The sequence below is a fragment of the Schistocerca serialis genome, chromosome 4, assembly GCF_023864345.2.
Source record: "Schistocerca serialis cubense isolate TAMUIC-IGC-003099 chromosome 4, iqSchSeri2.2, whole genome shotgun sequence".
Taxonomy (NCBI): Eukaryota; Metazoa; Arthropoda; class Insecta; order Orthoptera; family Acrididae; genus Schistocerca; species Schistocerca serialis.
Genome location: NC_064641.1, coordinates 36,970,329 through 36,986,393, shown reverse-complemented (window position 1 = coordinate 36,986,393; position 16,065 = coordinate 36,970,329). Strand labels below are relative to the sequence as shown.

Sequence of the window (16,065 nt, the reverse complement as noted above, 5' to 3'; positions counted from 1 at the left end):
AACTGCAGTGTCAATTATTGATGAGCCTGGATGAAGAGTACAGTATACCTTCCAGAAACTGAAAATGTACTGAAGGTGATGGTGCTGTTTTTTCTGTATTTTTCTCTTTATACATGATGTTGTCTTCAGTTAAGAGAGATTTAATTTTAGAAACAAGTGATACTCCATTTGTATGTTTCTTTGTTCTAGTCTGAAGTTGTCTTAACTGCTAGGTATATTTCTTCACTTGTTTAAAAGTGCAGCTCTCACAGAATTGAATAGCCTTAATGTTAATACTATTTTCACTTTCAGGAGAAAATTGGTTCAGAGTGATAGTTTATTTATCGTTAGGGTTAGAACATTAAAAAATGACTGAATCATTTTATAAACTTCTGTGAATAGGAGTAATATTCCTTATCTTAGGTTAATATTTACTGTTTAAATATTTTTTAACAGCCATGCAGACAAATCTCTCAGTACTACAAAGTGCTATAATTGTGTTTTCTTGCAGGATCTGCCAAATGCAATGAATGCAGCAGAAATTACGGACAAACTTGGCCTGCATTCACTGCGCAACCGAAATTGGTACATACAAGCCACTTGTGCCACAAGTGGAGATGGCCTCTACGAGGGTCTCGACTGGCTGTCCAACCAACTGAAGAATGCCAACCGCTAGGTGCCATATGAACTGTGCTTGGCGGATGATTGTGGTGAACTAAGATGCTGCTATCCTTTACTGGCAAACTTTCAGTCAATCACTTGCTCTTCTCATTTACTGTTTCGATCAAAATTCCAACAAGTCAGGGTCAAAAAGTTAACACCCTGTATTTTTTCCAATAGTGTTCCAAAGCAGTCATTTTGCTTACGTTGGGATGTGGTAAGTGATTCCTGCAAGTTTGCATGCAAGGGTTTGCCTCCAGGTTTCGTATCCTGCAGAAGTGTGTAAGTGCGTGGACTCACGGACTCACTGGTAACTGTGACCATAGACACTGTGCAGCGTGTTGTGTTTTTGTTTTTGCGGACTTGTAAAGCGGCAGTCTGTTGCCAGGGTGGGGACCAGTGAAGGGAAAGGCTGTGTCCCCATTCTTTGCGCTCCTCCTGTGTTTCGAATCACATTTTAAAAAGAGATAAGAGGTGATAGTGAAACTGTTATCCCTTTTTACATGGGAGAAGTGCACAGCATAATAGGTTTGTCGATTCAAACTTTTGTGTTTATTCTGATATGTGAGTTACAGATGTATATTAATGGAAAAAATTAGAAAGTTCAGAACTGCCAATTCATAAAGTTACTTAATCCTCTCCCCAGGCAGGTTGTTGGTGGTAGTGATGCAAGTTCTTTACAGCTTATGAAAAATGGAAAACTGGATATTGGGTGGGTGCTGCTGTCATGCTATGTGCCTACTGTTTGTGCTGAGTTTTATTCCTTTCTTGTCATTCATTTATTTAAATACCAACACAGTGCATGTAAAGTCTGTAGTATTAGCCTGAAACTAACAACAAGTGTTGGTAGTTCAGGGTGCGGCTGATATTTGCAGTTGTTAACAGAGCATTTTTTGCAGGAGGGAGATGGGTGTAAGTACTGAAGAACAATAATGGACAAGAAAAATGAATGTTTGTGATGTGAGAGTAAAGGTGTTGGAAGTTTTAAGACATTTCTGATCTTTCAAAGCATGTTCTGTAATTTAGTATTTAAGTTTATTAAGAATCATATGACAAATGTAGGGTATTAAGGAAATTTTTTCACATTCCGCTTTGTTTTGTATTAAAAAATTTGCAGCACTTGTCCAATCCTTGTTATACTATTATCCCTTAATTTAAAAGCCATAGTCCTTATGATTGGAAGATATTCAGCAGCACAGCCATACATCGATAAAATGGGAGACTGCATTCTCTGTCACCCCAAGGTGACATGCAGAAATTAAATCGTGTTGTTTTTTCAGAAAGAGATGCAGTCTCTGAGAGACCTGGTTATGGAAGGGTATACAGACAAAATTGCTAGATATCTATTTTTTGCAGTTAATGCCTTTAAAATTTGAACTTTCCTTGGAAATACATGAAACAAAGGGAATCTAAAATTATGTATGTATGCATGCATACTTGTGAACAAATATTGTATTTGTGCTTAATTGCCTTCTTGTATTAAATTCATCCCTCTTAATTTATTTTTAAATGCCTTATTTCATTGTTACATTTTCTTGTCCTAACACGACTGTTGGACTTTATTCTATAAAAAAAAAAATCAGCCATTTCTTTCTAATGAATATCATTTATTGATGTGCATGTTGTATAGAGATTTGGAACTTCCTGTTTGACTAGTTGCAGTATGTGAAGAGTATTTTACAAGCAGAGGTGTTCGACAAAAATGTCAGTGACTGGTGGAGCGAGTTTGTGCTTCTTAAATATGAAAACAATGTTTTATCTAAGAAGCATTATGAACAGTTGAATTGAGTACCAGATTGTATGTAGTGCGGCAGAACTTTTTAGATGTGTAAATAGGCAGAAATATGTAATTAAATATGAAAATTGAGACTAACTTACACAGCAGAGGGATAGCAACAGGATATACAGTTTGTGTTGAGAAACTCTTTTCCCCTTAATTTTAATAGCAGCTGGCTTGAAACTATCTTTTATGTAGTACATAAAAAGTAGAAAATTAGTTATATTTAAGGAAAGTAATTAAAATAAAGCTATAAATGAAGGTCTGTTAACCAAATGAAAACAAATGGTCATATACATGCAGTAAGAGCTCAAATTTCAGGGACCAGATAGTATTTGATCTTCAGATGAAATAAAGGGGAGAGAATGATTCTCATAAAGATTTATGTAGGAAAATCACTAGAGATGTTGGATTAAGGAAGAACAGTAATTTATGATATGAGGAATTGCCCTCTCATGTACTATTTACTGAGGAACCTCCAGTTTCGAAAATTTTCAGTTTTAATAATGGGGCGATTCACAGTTCACTGGGATGAAAACCTCCAAGATGTAGTGTTGACACACACAGGCTTGCTAGTCGACTTTTGTAGTATACTTTAAATGTATGACTAGCAACACTTACAAAAAAGAACGAAAATAACTTAGAAATTAAGAAGTGTAAATGTAAAACAAAATTTTATTAGATTTATAATACAAATTTTACGAAAGGTATAAAATTTCAATTAGATAATTCTGAATCACTATCACTAGATTCCTTGTTGCTCATTTCTGAGTACAGTCAGTCATCCACTGCACCATCTAATTCATTCAATATTGCACATTTCTTAAATGCCCAATTTGGATTACTCTTCCATGCATCATCAGTTCATTGGTACACTTTTTGCGCATTTTACACATCCTGTTCTGAAAGCCTGTCAATTTATATGCACAAGTCAGGACAGACGTTGAGTGGTTGCAGAGTTGCCGTCAACCTGCCTAGAACTACTGCCAAGTAAGTTTTGCTATCTAACAATTTTCATTTTACTGAGGTGGTGTGTGGCCTGTGTACGCATCTAACACCAATCAGACTGTGTAAACCAAGCATTACAGCAGGGCAGCGACTCCGTGCAAGTCTAATCAATTCCAGCAGCATGTCCATCAAAAAGCACCCACTCTCATTTGCTCAGAAAATTACAGTTTTTTAAACATTTCAGATTTTGGTGAAGTATTTCACTTAAAATCGGCGAAATATTTCACTTTAAATCTATGAAAGGGAGTCCATCTGCAGTGCAAGTAAGTATGGCGGACATCCAGTCCTCTGAAGTGAAAAACCTCAGCGCTTTATAAAAGGACCAATCCAGTTGTGGCTAGCTGTAGAATTTTTGAATTTTTGCACGTGAGCAATCTGTTGTGCTTTGTCATTCTTGAAGTTCTTCTGATGTACGAAATGTTAGATGATGTTTCGGGATTGCAGCCAGATCACGTTGACTTATTGCCACGATATTTCAGCTGGCAATTTTCCAGCCATTTTCAGGTGAGTGCCCGTCACTGGAAACTGCAAGTTCTGGCGTCAGCTTTATAGCAAAACATTGGCGCGAAAATGTATGCGCATTGCCGGCCATCACAGGAGCGTCCTCTATCGAAACTCGCACCCTCTGGAAATACTGTTTAGGGGCATGTGTAAAGGTGAAAAATACATGTCCGCCCTCTGTTGGAATGTGCACTTGCATCGCTAAAATCAGATGTCAAATGTTGCCAAACGTCATTATGAATAAACTGTCTTCTCTCGGAAGAAGTTAGAGATCAGCGGGTCCCAAGCCTTGTCCATTTGAAAACCCCCGTCATGATTTATGATTGGCATATCTTCCACAGATTCTTTAATTACTCAATCACAAAAAAGTTTTCGCTGGGGCCAAGACTTTTGTGGCTGAAAAATCCATAGCGTGTCCTGTGGTAATAAAATGCTCAGCTGCGGCCAACTTACTGGGATGTGAAAGGCGAGTGTGGCGTTAATGTTCAGCATACCTTCCATGTATTGTGCATGTTGTCTAATGTAAGCCTTGCCACACTGGCAAGGAATTTTGCAGATCCCAGCCTTCCACAGACTTGTATAGTCCTTTACTGAACCTAGAAGGGCATTAATCTTTGCTGGTGGCCAGAAGATTACTTTAACTTCATGTTTCCTGAGGATTCTGCCTACTTTAGATGAAAGGTTGCCGACGTATGGAACAAATGCCCTGGTCTTGAATGGCTCCTTATCTTCTTGATGTTGGTGTTTCTTCCTTCTTAGCGCTGTTCTAATCTGACGTGGAGCGTAACCATTGCCTCTGAACACTGACTCTAGATGTTCCAGCTTCGTAAAGCTGTCTCCATCAGGAACAACAAGAACACTTCATAAACTACTGGTGTCCTTAGAATGTTGGTGCACAAGACTCATGTTGTTCCTGTTTTTTGCTATAAAGCTGCTGCCGGGAACTTGCCGTTTCCAGTGACAGACACTCACCTGAAGATGGCTGGACAATTGCCAGCCGAAATATTGTGGCAAGAAGTCAGTGTGATCCGGCTGCAGTCCTGAAACCTTGTCGAACATTCATGTGCCTTAATTTTTAAAACTTTTGCCATCACAGGCAGACATTTCTTTGTGGCTGCAAAGCAGGCCTATGTAGTGCTCCTTATATTTGACAGCAAAAGTTAGTTGTGGCAGCTCCAAGGGTCATATTTCAGAACATCCATTCGCTTTGCACTCAGTGAAGTCGTATGGGGTTTTTGGATCCTGAAAACTGGAAAAAAATTGATTGAGATTCGGGTATATATGGTAATGTGAAACTTGCGAGTGTGTTTGCAGAATAATGTGGCTGGTAGATGTGCAGTTGGTGAGACGTGCATGAGGGAGAGCAGTAGTGATGGTGGTTGTGGGCATCCACTGTAGGGGAAATGCCGAGTGTTGGGGGAAATGTGGTTCTGAAATAAAGCCTATTCTTGTATTTTTTGTAGACATTAGGTGGAGCCCCTGCTGCCCAAACTTGCATGGTGACAGTTCGAAAAGATCTTCCTGTCACCTCTGCTTTGGTTAGTATCTCAAAAGAATTCTGCTGAAAATGCAACAAATGCCGTGATTTATTTTTACCTAACTTGTTGATCATTTGTAACTCACCAGCGTAGCAACATGAGTGGCGAGTTGTGAAAAAAAACTTATATTTCTCTTGTCAAGTTAAAATTTGCTTCTTTTGCCAGAACAGCGTCACTTCACTAAAGCAGAGTGAGCGGGCACAATTTGAGAGAATTCTGAAACAGTTATTCATTAAGTTTACTAACTGAGGAAAAGTATGGTCAATATTGCATGAAAAAGCATATCCTCGGTACAAAAATAGATGTGTAATGTCTTCTCTTATGTTGTTCCAAAACTCGTAAATTTTCTCGTTTCACCAACTATCAGTGACACTTACGAGGGCAGTTCAGTAAGTAATGCAACACATTTTTTTTCTGAAACAGGGGTTGTTTTATTCAGCATTGAAATACACCAGGTTATTCCCCAATCTTTTAGCTACACAACACTATTTTTCAACGTAATCTCCATTCAATGCTACGGGCTTACGCCACCTTGAAATGAGGGCCTGTATGCCTGCACGGTACCATTCAACTGGTCGATGTCGGAGCCAACGTCGTACTGCATCAATAACTTCTTCATCATCCGCGTAGTGCCTCCCACGGATTGCGTCCTTCATTGGGCCAAACATATGGAAATCCGACGGTGCGAGATCGGGGCTGTAGGGTGCATGAGGAAGAACAGTCCACTGAAGTTTTGTGAGCTCCTCTCGGGTGCGAAGACTTGTGTGAGGTCTTGCGTTGTCATGAAGAAGGAGAAGTTCGTTGAGATTTTTGTGCCTACGAACACGCTGAAGTCGTTTCTTCAATTTCTGAAGAGTAGCACAATACACTTCAGAGTTGATCGTTTGACCATGGGGAAGGACATCGAACAGAATAACCCCTTCAGCGTCCCAGAAGACTGTAACCATGACTTTACCGGCTGAGGGTATGGCTTTAAACTTTTTCTTGGTAGGGGAGTGGGTGTGGCGCCACTCCATTGGTTGCCGTTTTGTTTCAGGTTCGAAGTGATGAACCCATGTTTCATCGCCTCTAACAATCTTTGACAAGAAATTGTCACCCTCAGCCACATGACGAGCAAGCAATTCCGCACAGATGGTTCTCCTTTGCTCTTTATGGCGTTCGGTTAGACAACGAGGGACCCAGCGGGAACAAACCTTTGAATATCCCAACTGGTGAACAATTGTGACAGCACTACTAACAGAGATGTCAAGTTGAGCACTGAGTTGTTTGATGGTGATCCGTCGATCATCTCGAACGAGTGTGTTCGCACGCTCCGCCATTGCAGGAGTCACAGCTGTGCACGGCCGGCCCACACGCGGGAGATCAGACAGTCATGCTTGACCTTGCGGCGATGATGACACACGCTTTGCCCAACGACTCACCGTGCTTTTGTCCACTGCCAGATCACCGTAGACATTCTGCAAGCGCCTATGAATATCTGAGATGCCCTGGTTTTCCGCCAAAAGAAACTCGATCACTGCCCGTTGTTTGCAACGCAGATCCGTTACAGACGCCATTTTAACAGCTCCGTACAGCGCTGCCACCTGTCGGAAGTCAATGAAACTATACGAGACGAAGCGGGAATGTATGAAAATATTCCACAAGAAATTTCCGGTTTTTTCAACCAAAATTGGCCGAGAAAAAAAATGTGTTGCATTACTTATTGAACTGCCCTCGTAAAAATTATATTCTTCCATCAAAAAAGTCTGTAGTTCGTGGACTAACATGGTAGTAATAAAAATTGTCATAATAACCATATGGCAAGGTTATGTCAACTTCACCTCTGTTTGCCAAAATCTCATTCCAGTATCTCAAGCCATTCATGAAATGTGAAGAACATTGTGGATATTTCATTATGGCTTTATCAGTGACGTGATCACAAATGAGTCTGCTACTTCAGATCAATTTTCTTGAGATTGGTGATAGAGCTATCCACCCAAATCTAAAGAAAACTTCAATATGTTAGCTAAATTTCATATGCAGCAACATACACTGAAGAGTGAAAGAATCTGATACATCTGTCCGATATCGTGTAGGGCCCTCATGACCATGCATAAGTGCCACAACATGACATGGGAATGACTAGACCGTTGGAAGTAGTTATGGAGGGATTTGACACCATGAATCCTGCAGGGCTGTCCTTAGATCTGTACGAGTAAGAGTGGGGTGGAGATATCTTTTGAACAGCACGGTGCAAGGCATCCCAAATATGCTCAATAATGTTCATGTCTGGGGAGTTTGGCGGCTAGCGAAAGTGTTTAAACTCAGAAGGGTGTTCCTGGAGCCACTCTAGCAATTCTGGACTTGTGGGGGGTTTGCATTGTCCTGCTGGAATTGCCCAAGTCTGTCGGAATGCACAATGGACATGAATGGGTGGATGTCATCAGACAGGATGCTTCATGTCACCAGTCAATCTTATGTAGACACATCAGGGGTCCTATATCACTCCAACTGCATATGTCCCACACCATTACAGAGCTGCCTCCAGTTTGAACAGTCCCCTGCTGACATGCAGGATTCATGACGTTGTCTCCATACCTGTACACGTCCATCCGCTCGATAAGTTTTTAAATGGACTTGTCCAATCGGGCATCGTTTCCCGTCAACAGTCCAATGTTGGTGTTGATGGGCCTAGGCAAGGCGTAAAGCGTTGTCGTGCAGTCATCATCAAGGGCAAGTGGGCTTTTGGCTCCGAAAGCCCATATTGATGATGTTTTGTTGAATTGTTCGCACGCTGATGCATGGCTCGGCAGTGAAATCTGCAGCAATTTGCGGAAGGGTTGCACTTCTGTCACTTTGGAAAGATACTCTTCAGTCATCGTCGGTCCTCTAATTGCAGGATCCTTTTGTGGCCGCAGCAATGTCAGAGATTTGCTGTTTTACCAGATTCCTGATATTTGCGTTACACTCGTGTAATGGTCATATGGGAAAACCGCCACTTCATCACTACCGCAGAAATGCTGTCCCCCATCACTCGTGTGCCGACTATAACACCACATTCAAACCCAATTACATCTTAATAACCTACCATTGTAGCAGCAGTAACTGATCTAACAACTGTGTCGGACACTTGCTGTCTCATATAGGTGTTGCCGACCGCAGTGGCTAGTTTGCCTGTTTGCATCTCTCTGCATATCTATGCCTGTTAGCAGCCTTCAGTTTTCATTGCAAACTTTTTCGAATTTTGTGCTGTGTCTTACTTAAATGCCAACATCATTGTGTCTTACAGTTAATGAAATAGAAGGCACGTCATAAAGCTGATGCTGACATATAAAGCTGTAAGTAATGCAAAAATGAATTTTTTTATGAAGTAGTTTCTGTAGTATGATAAAGATTGCAGGTTGTCCACCTTGATTCTGACTTCGCAGCGCATTGATGACTGGCCGAAAGCAGGCAAACAATGTTGGCTGGCTTCCCCTTCTGAACAAACAGATGAACTTTCCCAGCACTTTCGGCAAAAATTGGTCACTGCACATTGGCCCCTGTATCCTGTGCGAACTGTGCCTGCCATCCCCATAGTTAACAAAATGTGTTTTCAGCACAGATTGATTTTGAAAACTATGGAACTTTGCAAATCAATAGTGTGTGTGTGTGTGTGTGTGTGTGTGTGTGTGTGTGTGTGTGTGTGTGTGTGTGTAAGGGGGAGGGAATGTGGTTATACACCTGTCTCTTAAGGAGCAGGTACCATTAAATACACAACAATGGCACATGCAATTATTAAAGGTAGAAACATCAAAGATTTGTAAAATGTTCAGTAGGTCTTTTCATAGCCTAAGTTTTTGAAGGGAATGTCGAAAGATTCAGTACTGTGTGTGTACATTTATTACAGTCATTAGTGAGAATGTAAATTTAATGAAGGCATTAAATCTGTTAACTAATATTTCTGGTAATGTGAAGAGTATTGATTGCTCTGTACCACTGACAAAACTTGCAGCCACAAGGTAGTGTAGAATATTGTTACAAACTATCACATATTTCCAAACTAACACACTTTAAAAATGAAGAGGCTCCACACACACACACACACACACACACACACACACACACACACACACACACACACAAGGAAGAGGAAATAGGTTGGAGGGCTCGGGAGCTCACCCAGATCACAGGTTAACAGGGATGCATGCATTTTGAGAGGAGAGAAAGTATATCGAAGGAAAAGATGTCAGTAGGTCAGATGGTGCATCAGTAAGCATTATACCATTGTCAGTTATATTGAGAAGTAAAGATGGAAACACAAGGAAACAGCAATTGCTGAGAATAACAGTGTGAGATGAGGGGAGGAGAAAATTTATGGCATAAAAGCTACTGTGTTAATCTGTTCTGTTTATCAGCTGTGCTGGTGTTTGCACCTTACAAAGGTAAGTTTTTGGCTAGTCCAGATAGCAAACATAACATATTTGTGTTACATGCAGAGTTGTTAAGCTTCTGTATAGTTTAAGCATGAAAGATAAATCTTACAGCAAATGATGCGAAATTTTCAGCCAACTTAAAGGTATGTAGAATACTGAATGGTCGTTTGGAGAATTAGTCTCTCTCTGTGTCAACAACATTATGGCACAAATAATATGCTGCTGTACTTTCTCTTCGGATATGTTCTTGAGTCATGGGTGTATCTTTTTATTGAGTATATCGTATGTGTTGTGTGCCAAGAAAAGATAGTAAAGAAACTGATCCATATTCTGAATATACTTATTTTATGATGCTAACCCCCCTTAAGCGGGACCCCAGAAAGACATAGGTTGCATCTTACCTTGGCAACAGAGAATTAATGCAAGAACGTAATATGATGTGAGACTATGGAGTTGTGCTTAATCTTTATCTTGGTATGACTTATCACATTTGACATTGTCAGTATTGCATGAACCCCAAAATGAGTCTGACATTTTGTATGCCTATAGCTTAGTATGTTGCACCAGTGTGGGGTGGCTATACACTTACTGAGGTGAACACAATAATAAATGAGGCAAAGTGAATTACAGTGGGATACTTGGAGCAAACTGTGGAATAGAAAGAGTACTCACTGATTGAGTGAAATGCCAATCATATATGTAGACAAATGATGTGAGGGTTGGAGTAGGAAACTGACCTCTTGCTGCTGTTGCCACTACCACCACATATGCAAAGTACAAGGATCACAGTCAGCTGGAATTTGTTTGTGGTCTAGAAAAGTGTTTTGCAAAGCAATTGGGTACTAATTGATAACTAAGAGCCAGAATGAGATTTTCACTCTGCAGCGGAGTGTGCGCTGATATGAAACTTCCTGGCAGATTAAAACTGTGTGCCCGACCGAGACTCGAACTCGGGACCTTTGCCTTTCGCGGGCAAGTGCTCTACCAACTGAGCTACCGAAGCACGACTCACGCCCGCGAAAGGCAAAGGTCCCGAGTTCGAGTCTCGGTCGGGCACACAGTTTTAATCTGCCAGGAAGTTTGATAACTAAGAGGACCATTGGCTGGAGAGTGATAGAACTAGGAAGCCTGGATATCATTTGGAAATAGGCTGTGATTGATTTTGACCTTCTTACCTAATGTGGTGGACCCGGAGCAGGGAAATGTCACACTTTAGTATCCAGAAGTGGCACCACCCCCATCCAAAGGGGATGTTTTATGGGTGCAGTGGAGAGACCAGGACCACCAGCTGAACATGCCTTGCAGTTATTTCATTTAATAATTCATTGCCAGTCTTTCAGAAATGTGAATGAACATGCACGCATGCAGAGAGAGAGAGAGATCCCAGGGGGTGGCCTAATTCTGTCCGGTATTCAGTTCTCCAAGGAGATCCTTGGTACTTGATAGAGGTGGACTCTTTGTTCTGATACATTTGCCCCCCTCCCCATGTTATTGCCTGAAGTGTTGCCTGCTTGCCACTACTAGATGTTGATGATTGAGAAGGAAGCCAGAAGGAATTCCTCATAATTGTCCAAATACATTTGAGAGCAAGTAATAAAACAGCATGGCATGACAACAGGAAACATGCTACACAGTGATCAGTTAAAAACGGTCATGGAAAATAATCTCCTGCTGCAAATAAGTTGTCCCAAAATGTAAAGAATATTTGAGAGAAAAGGAAATAAAGTACTATCTAGTAAGAGCTCAGGTTGTCAAGGAAAGCATTTCATTCAGGCAGAATCTTCTAATGCAAAATGGTGGACTCTGCAGCTTTGGTTAAAATACTCCTGTTTGCAAACTGGTGTAGGATTTAGTGAAATGTTGTCATCATTTGACTGTGTTCATGCACTACAGATTTTGGGGTGTCCTGTGCCCTGAAGGCTGGGCAAATCTACCAAAGGGTAAAAAATATCGTGCTCATAATTGATTAATTTTTTTTTTTTTTGGAAAGTCCAGACATTGTTGTTGTCTCCCATCACATAAATTTTGGCCAGTTGTCCTGTTTCTTGAGCAAAATATTTGGAATTCATTTTTTCATTTGCCCAAAATATTACTTACATTCATTTGATCTGTATGCTGTTAGTTACAATAAGAATTTATGGTTTCTCCTATACATCATATCATCAGTGTGTGAAATCTGCTAACAGATAAAATTTCCTCTTTGATGACTTTCTGTGCAGTTTTTGGTCCCATTTTTTTAACTGGGAGGGACTGCCGTCAACTTACAGAACTTTGTTTAACCTGAAATGACTTGTTGATTGTCACCTATTCTTTGAAATTTATTGGAAACTGTATTATCTCACAGTAAAATACTCTTCAGTAGTTGATACTCTGTACTCTTTCTATAGTCTTATAACTGTTTTAGTTCTCAGATGTTTCTCTTGAAATCCCATTGCCTTGATTTTTGTTACTGATGTGTAAAAGTTAAAAAGTTAACATCTGTCCAGTTTATGTACTGCTAATATCAAGCCATTTTGTGAATATGTACAAGGTAGTGCACGGAATATCAGTTTTGTTTATTCAAAATATGTAACTGTCAAGACAAACTCAAAGGAACATATAATACCATGGATAACACTCTGTGGAGAATTGTTCTAATGCAGCCATGCTCAGTTATGTCCACCATATCGATTCCTAACCTTCACATGAACATTGATGTTAGTGAAACCCTACGGCATATATCTTTGGTGATTTCACCAAGTGTAAAGAACAATGTGTCTGAGCTCCATTACAGCATTAACATTTTGGAAGAATTGTTTCCTTTAGGTTCATTCAAAGAAAGAAGTTACAAAAGGGGTGAGGTCTGGACTATAGACAATTTTGTCCATCATTGAAACAACCTGTGAACTCTGAGTGAAATGATCCATATGTTGAAATGCTCATGTAAGAAATCCAACACAGTGTTGGCAGTACATGGCCTTGCTCTGCCTTGCATGAACCACAGCGTGTTGAAGGGCAATGCAGTAGCAAGAATCTCTGATACAGAAGTTACTGTGGAGTGTGCTCAATAATGTGCAGTTTTCAGTTTCTTCAGAGGAGAGAGGCCCAGTAAGTTGTTAATGAAGCACTTGAGGATTTTCAGTAACCCAAAAGTGTACATTTTAACTACACTGCCCAAATGAAAATGCACCCCAATCTCAAATCCAAAGGTTGAGAGAGTGTTTCTCTGCCTCTGCCCACTGGGCAAACAGTAGTCCCTGTTGCTTGTCTTCTGGAGTGAGCTTCTGAGCAGAGGTAATCTTATACATGTACATCTGGAGGCCACTTCGAAGAATCCATTGAATGGAGCATCTGGTGGATATGCCAAGTTGCACTGCGGCCTTTCTGTAAGATTTGCCTGGGCTTCTAAGTAGAACATCACATACCACTTCAGTATTCTCCGGTGAACAAACTGGCTTCAGCTGAGGTCGCTTTACTTCCAGTATTGATGCTTCCTGTACAAATTAATAATACAGCCTTTGAATGCTTTTCTTGCAAGGGGCCCACAATTTGTTGAACTGTTGTTGAAACCGCCTGTTGAGTCACAACAGGACTTTTCAACTACCGATCACTGCTGCATTGTTAGTCGTCCTTTGTCAGCCATGTTAGAAACAATCTAATGCTTTGGACGACAATGTAAATGTGAGGTAGATATACCTATTTCCACTACTTTTATGAGATGACTGACTTGTTGTCCGCAGCCGATCTTCTTCGCTGGCTTCTGGAATCTCTTGAAACTTCTTCTCCGAAGAGTGATGCTAGGTACAGGAATATTTAAAAGTCTCCCTCTACTTGTGAAATAAGTAGATACTCAAAGGTTACTTTTCATTAACTAACAATATATTAAAACTTCATACAGAACAAACTTCTCCCTTCTCACATAAACGTCTTTCTTGTAAGTTGCCTCATGTCCGAAACAAATCTAATTACATCCACAAGAGTTGGCTTAATAACCATAACTCTGTCACAGGGTTCATGAAATATGTCTTGCCTCTAGCAAGGCTTTCTTTCACTAACAATAGCCACTGACACTATTATCACAGTTACATAAATACTCCATGGTCCTCTCGTACGCACTCTCTAAACATCCATGGACTGCCCGACAGGTACTTGTCAGTGCTGTTTGACTGCTGCATCTACATTTCTCGTGTGACTGAATTTAAACCTGCACACACAGACATGTGCTGCACAGTAGGTAGGATTCCGCTCTCAAGCACTCATATCTAAAATATTGTGTGTTCAAGACGGTAGAAGGCTGAGTGGTTCTAGAATGTACGCAGAAATAATCGAAAAACTACATATCCCTCCCCTCAGATCGAACACGCGATATTTTATACATAATCATTATGTAAATATCACACATAATAACAATTTCATATTTTTACAGTATAAATTTCTTTCCTTTCAATAACAGTGAATAATCTTTTGCCTACTACTTTGCTATTCTCTCTCAACCTACTTTAATAATAAGCCATGAGGATTCACCCGAGGTTTTAGTCAGCTCCTCACTAGTATTTAGGAATTGTGAGAAGTCGTTCTTTATTTCCAATCATAAATTCAAAGTGTTCATGGCACTAGTAGTAGTAGTAGTAGTAGTAGTAGTAGTTTTTTAGGTTGGAGGAACTCTGGGCAAAATGAAAGTGTTCTTTTGACCCTCGCAAACTTTCTTGAAACATAATAATGCTAGTTGTGCATAGAATTCAAACTTTCCTGAATAACCCTTATAAAATTTGTGACTTCTGTCATGATACTGTCCCCTTCTCCTAGGATCAGTACCCTATAGCTTGCTTGTGGGTTGACCTTATGAGAGCACTTACTCTTTCCATCCTGGTAGGTACACCCCCAATAAAGCATCCCTATTTTTTTAGGCCACAGGTTGTCCTATCTCCATGTAGGTACACCTGCTCTATATATTTAGCAAATGCCGGATACACCCCCTTATCCTTTCTGAGTATGCCTGACGGTTCATTACCCTAGTATATACAGGGTTATTACAAATGATTGAAGCGATTTCACAGCTCTACAATAACTTTATTATTTGAGATATTTTCACAATGCTTTGCACACACATACAAAAACTCAAAAAGTTTTTTTAGGCATTCACAAATGTTCGATATGTGCCCCTTTAGTAATTCGGCAGACATCAAGCCGATAATCAAGTTCCTCCCACACTCGGCGCAGCATGTCCCCATCAATGAGTTCGAAAGGATCGTTGATGCGAGCTCGCAGTTCTGGCACGTTTCTTGGTAGAGGGGGTTTAAACACTGAATCTTTCACATAACCCCACAGAAAGAAATCGCATGGGGTTAAGTCGGGAGAGCATGGAGGCCATGACATGAATTGCTGATCATGATCTCCACCACGACCGATCCATCGGTTTTCCAATCTCCTGTTTAAGAAATACCGAACATCATGATGGAAGTGCGGTGGAGCACCATCCTGTTGAAAGATGAAGTCGGCGCTGTCGGTCTCCAGTTGTGGCATGAGCCAATTTTCCAGCATGTCCAGATACACGTGTCCTGTAACCTTTTTTTTCGCAGAAGAAAAAGGGGCCGTAAACTTTAAACCGTGAGGTTGCACAAAACACGTTAACTTTTGGTGAATTGCGAATTTGCTGCACGAATGGGTGAGGGTTCTCTACCGCCCAGATTCGTACATTGTGTCTGTTCACTTCACCATTAAGAAAAAATGTTGCTTCATCACTGAAAACAAGTTTCGCACTGAACGCATCCTCTTCCATGAGCTGTTGCAACCGCGCCGAAAATTCAAAGCGTTTGACTTTGTCATCGGGTGTCAGGGCTTGTAGCAATTGTAAACGGTAAGGCTTCTGCTTTAGCCTTTTCCGTAAGATTTTCCACACCGTCGGCTGTGGTACGTTTAGCTCCCTGCTTGCTTTATTTGTCGACTTCCGCGGGCTACGCGTGAAACTTGCCCGCACGCGTTCAACCGTTTCTTCGCTCACTGCAGGCCGCCCCCTTGATTTCCCCTTACAGAGGCATCCAGAAGCTTTAAACTGCGCATACCATCGCCGAATGGAGTTAGCAGTTGGTGGATCTTTGTTGAACTTCGTCCTGAAGTGTCGTTGCACTGTTATGACTGACTGATACGAGTGCATTTCAAACACGACATAAGCTTTCTCGGCTCCTGTCGCCATTTTGTCTCACTGCGCTCTCGAGCACTCTGGCGGCAG

General features: G+C 40.8%; 1 protein-coding gene across 1 annotated transcript in view; it reads left to right on the top strand.

Moving 5' to 3' along the window:
* The window catches only part of LOC126475331 (ADP-ribosylation factor 1), a 55,318-nt gene extending 53,177 nt beyond the window's left edge, over nucleotides 1-2,141 (top strand). The window contains exon 5 of the mRNA XM_050103119.1: nucleotides 491-2,141. Coding sequence (XP_049959076.1) covers nucleotides 491-655 — 165 coding nt within the window. The 3' untranslated portion in view covers nucleotides 656-2,141. The remainder of the gene's footprint in view (nucleotides 1-490) is intronic.
* Nucleotides 2,142-16,065: the final 13,924 nt, after the last annotated feature.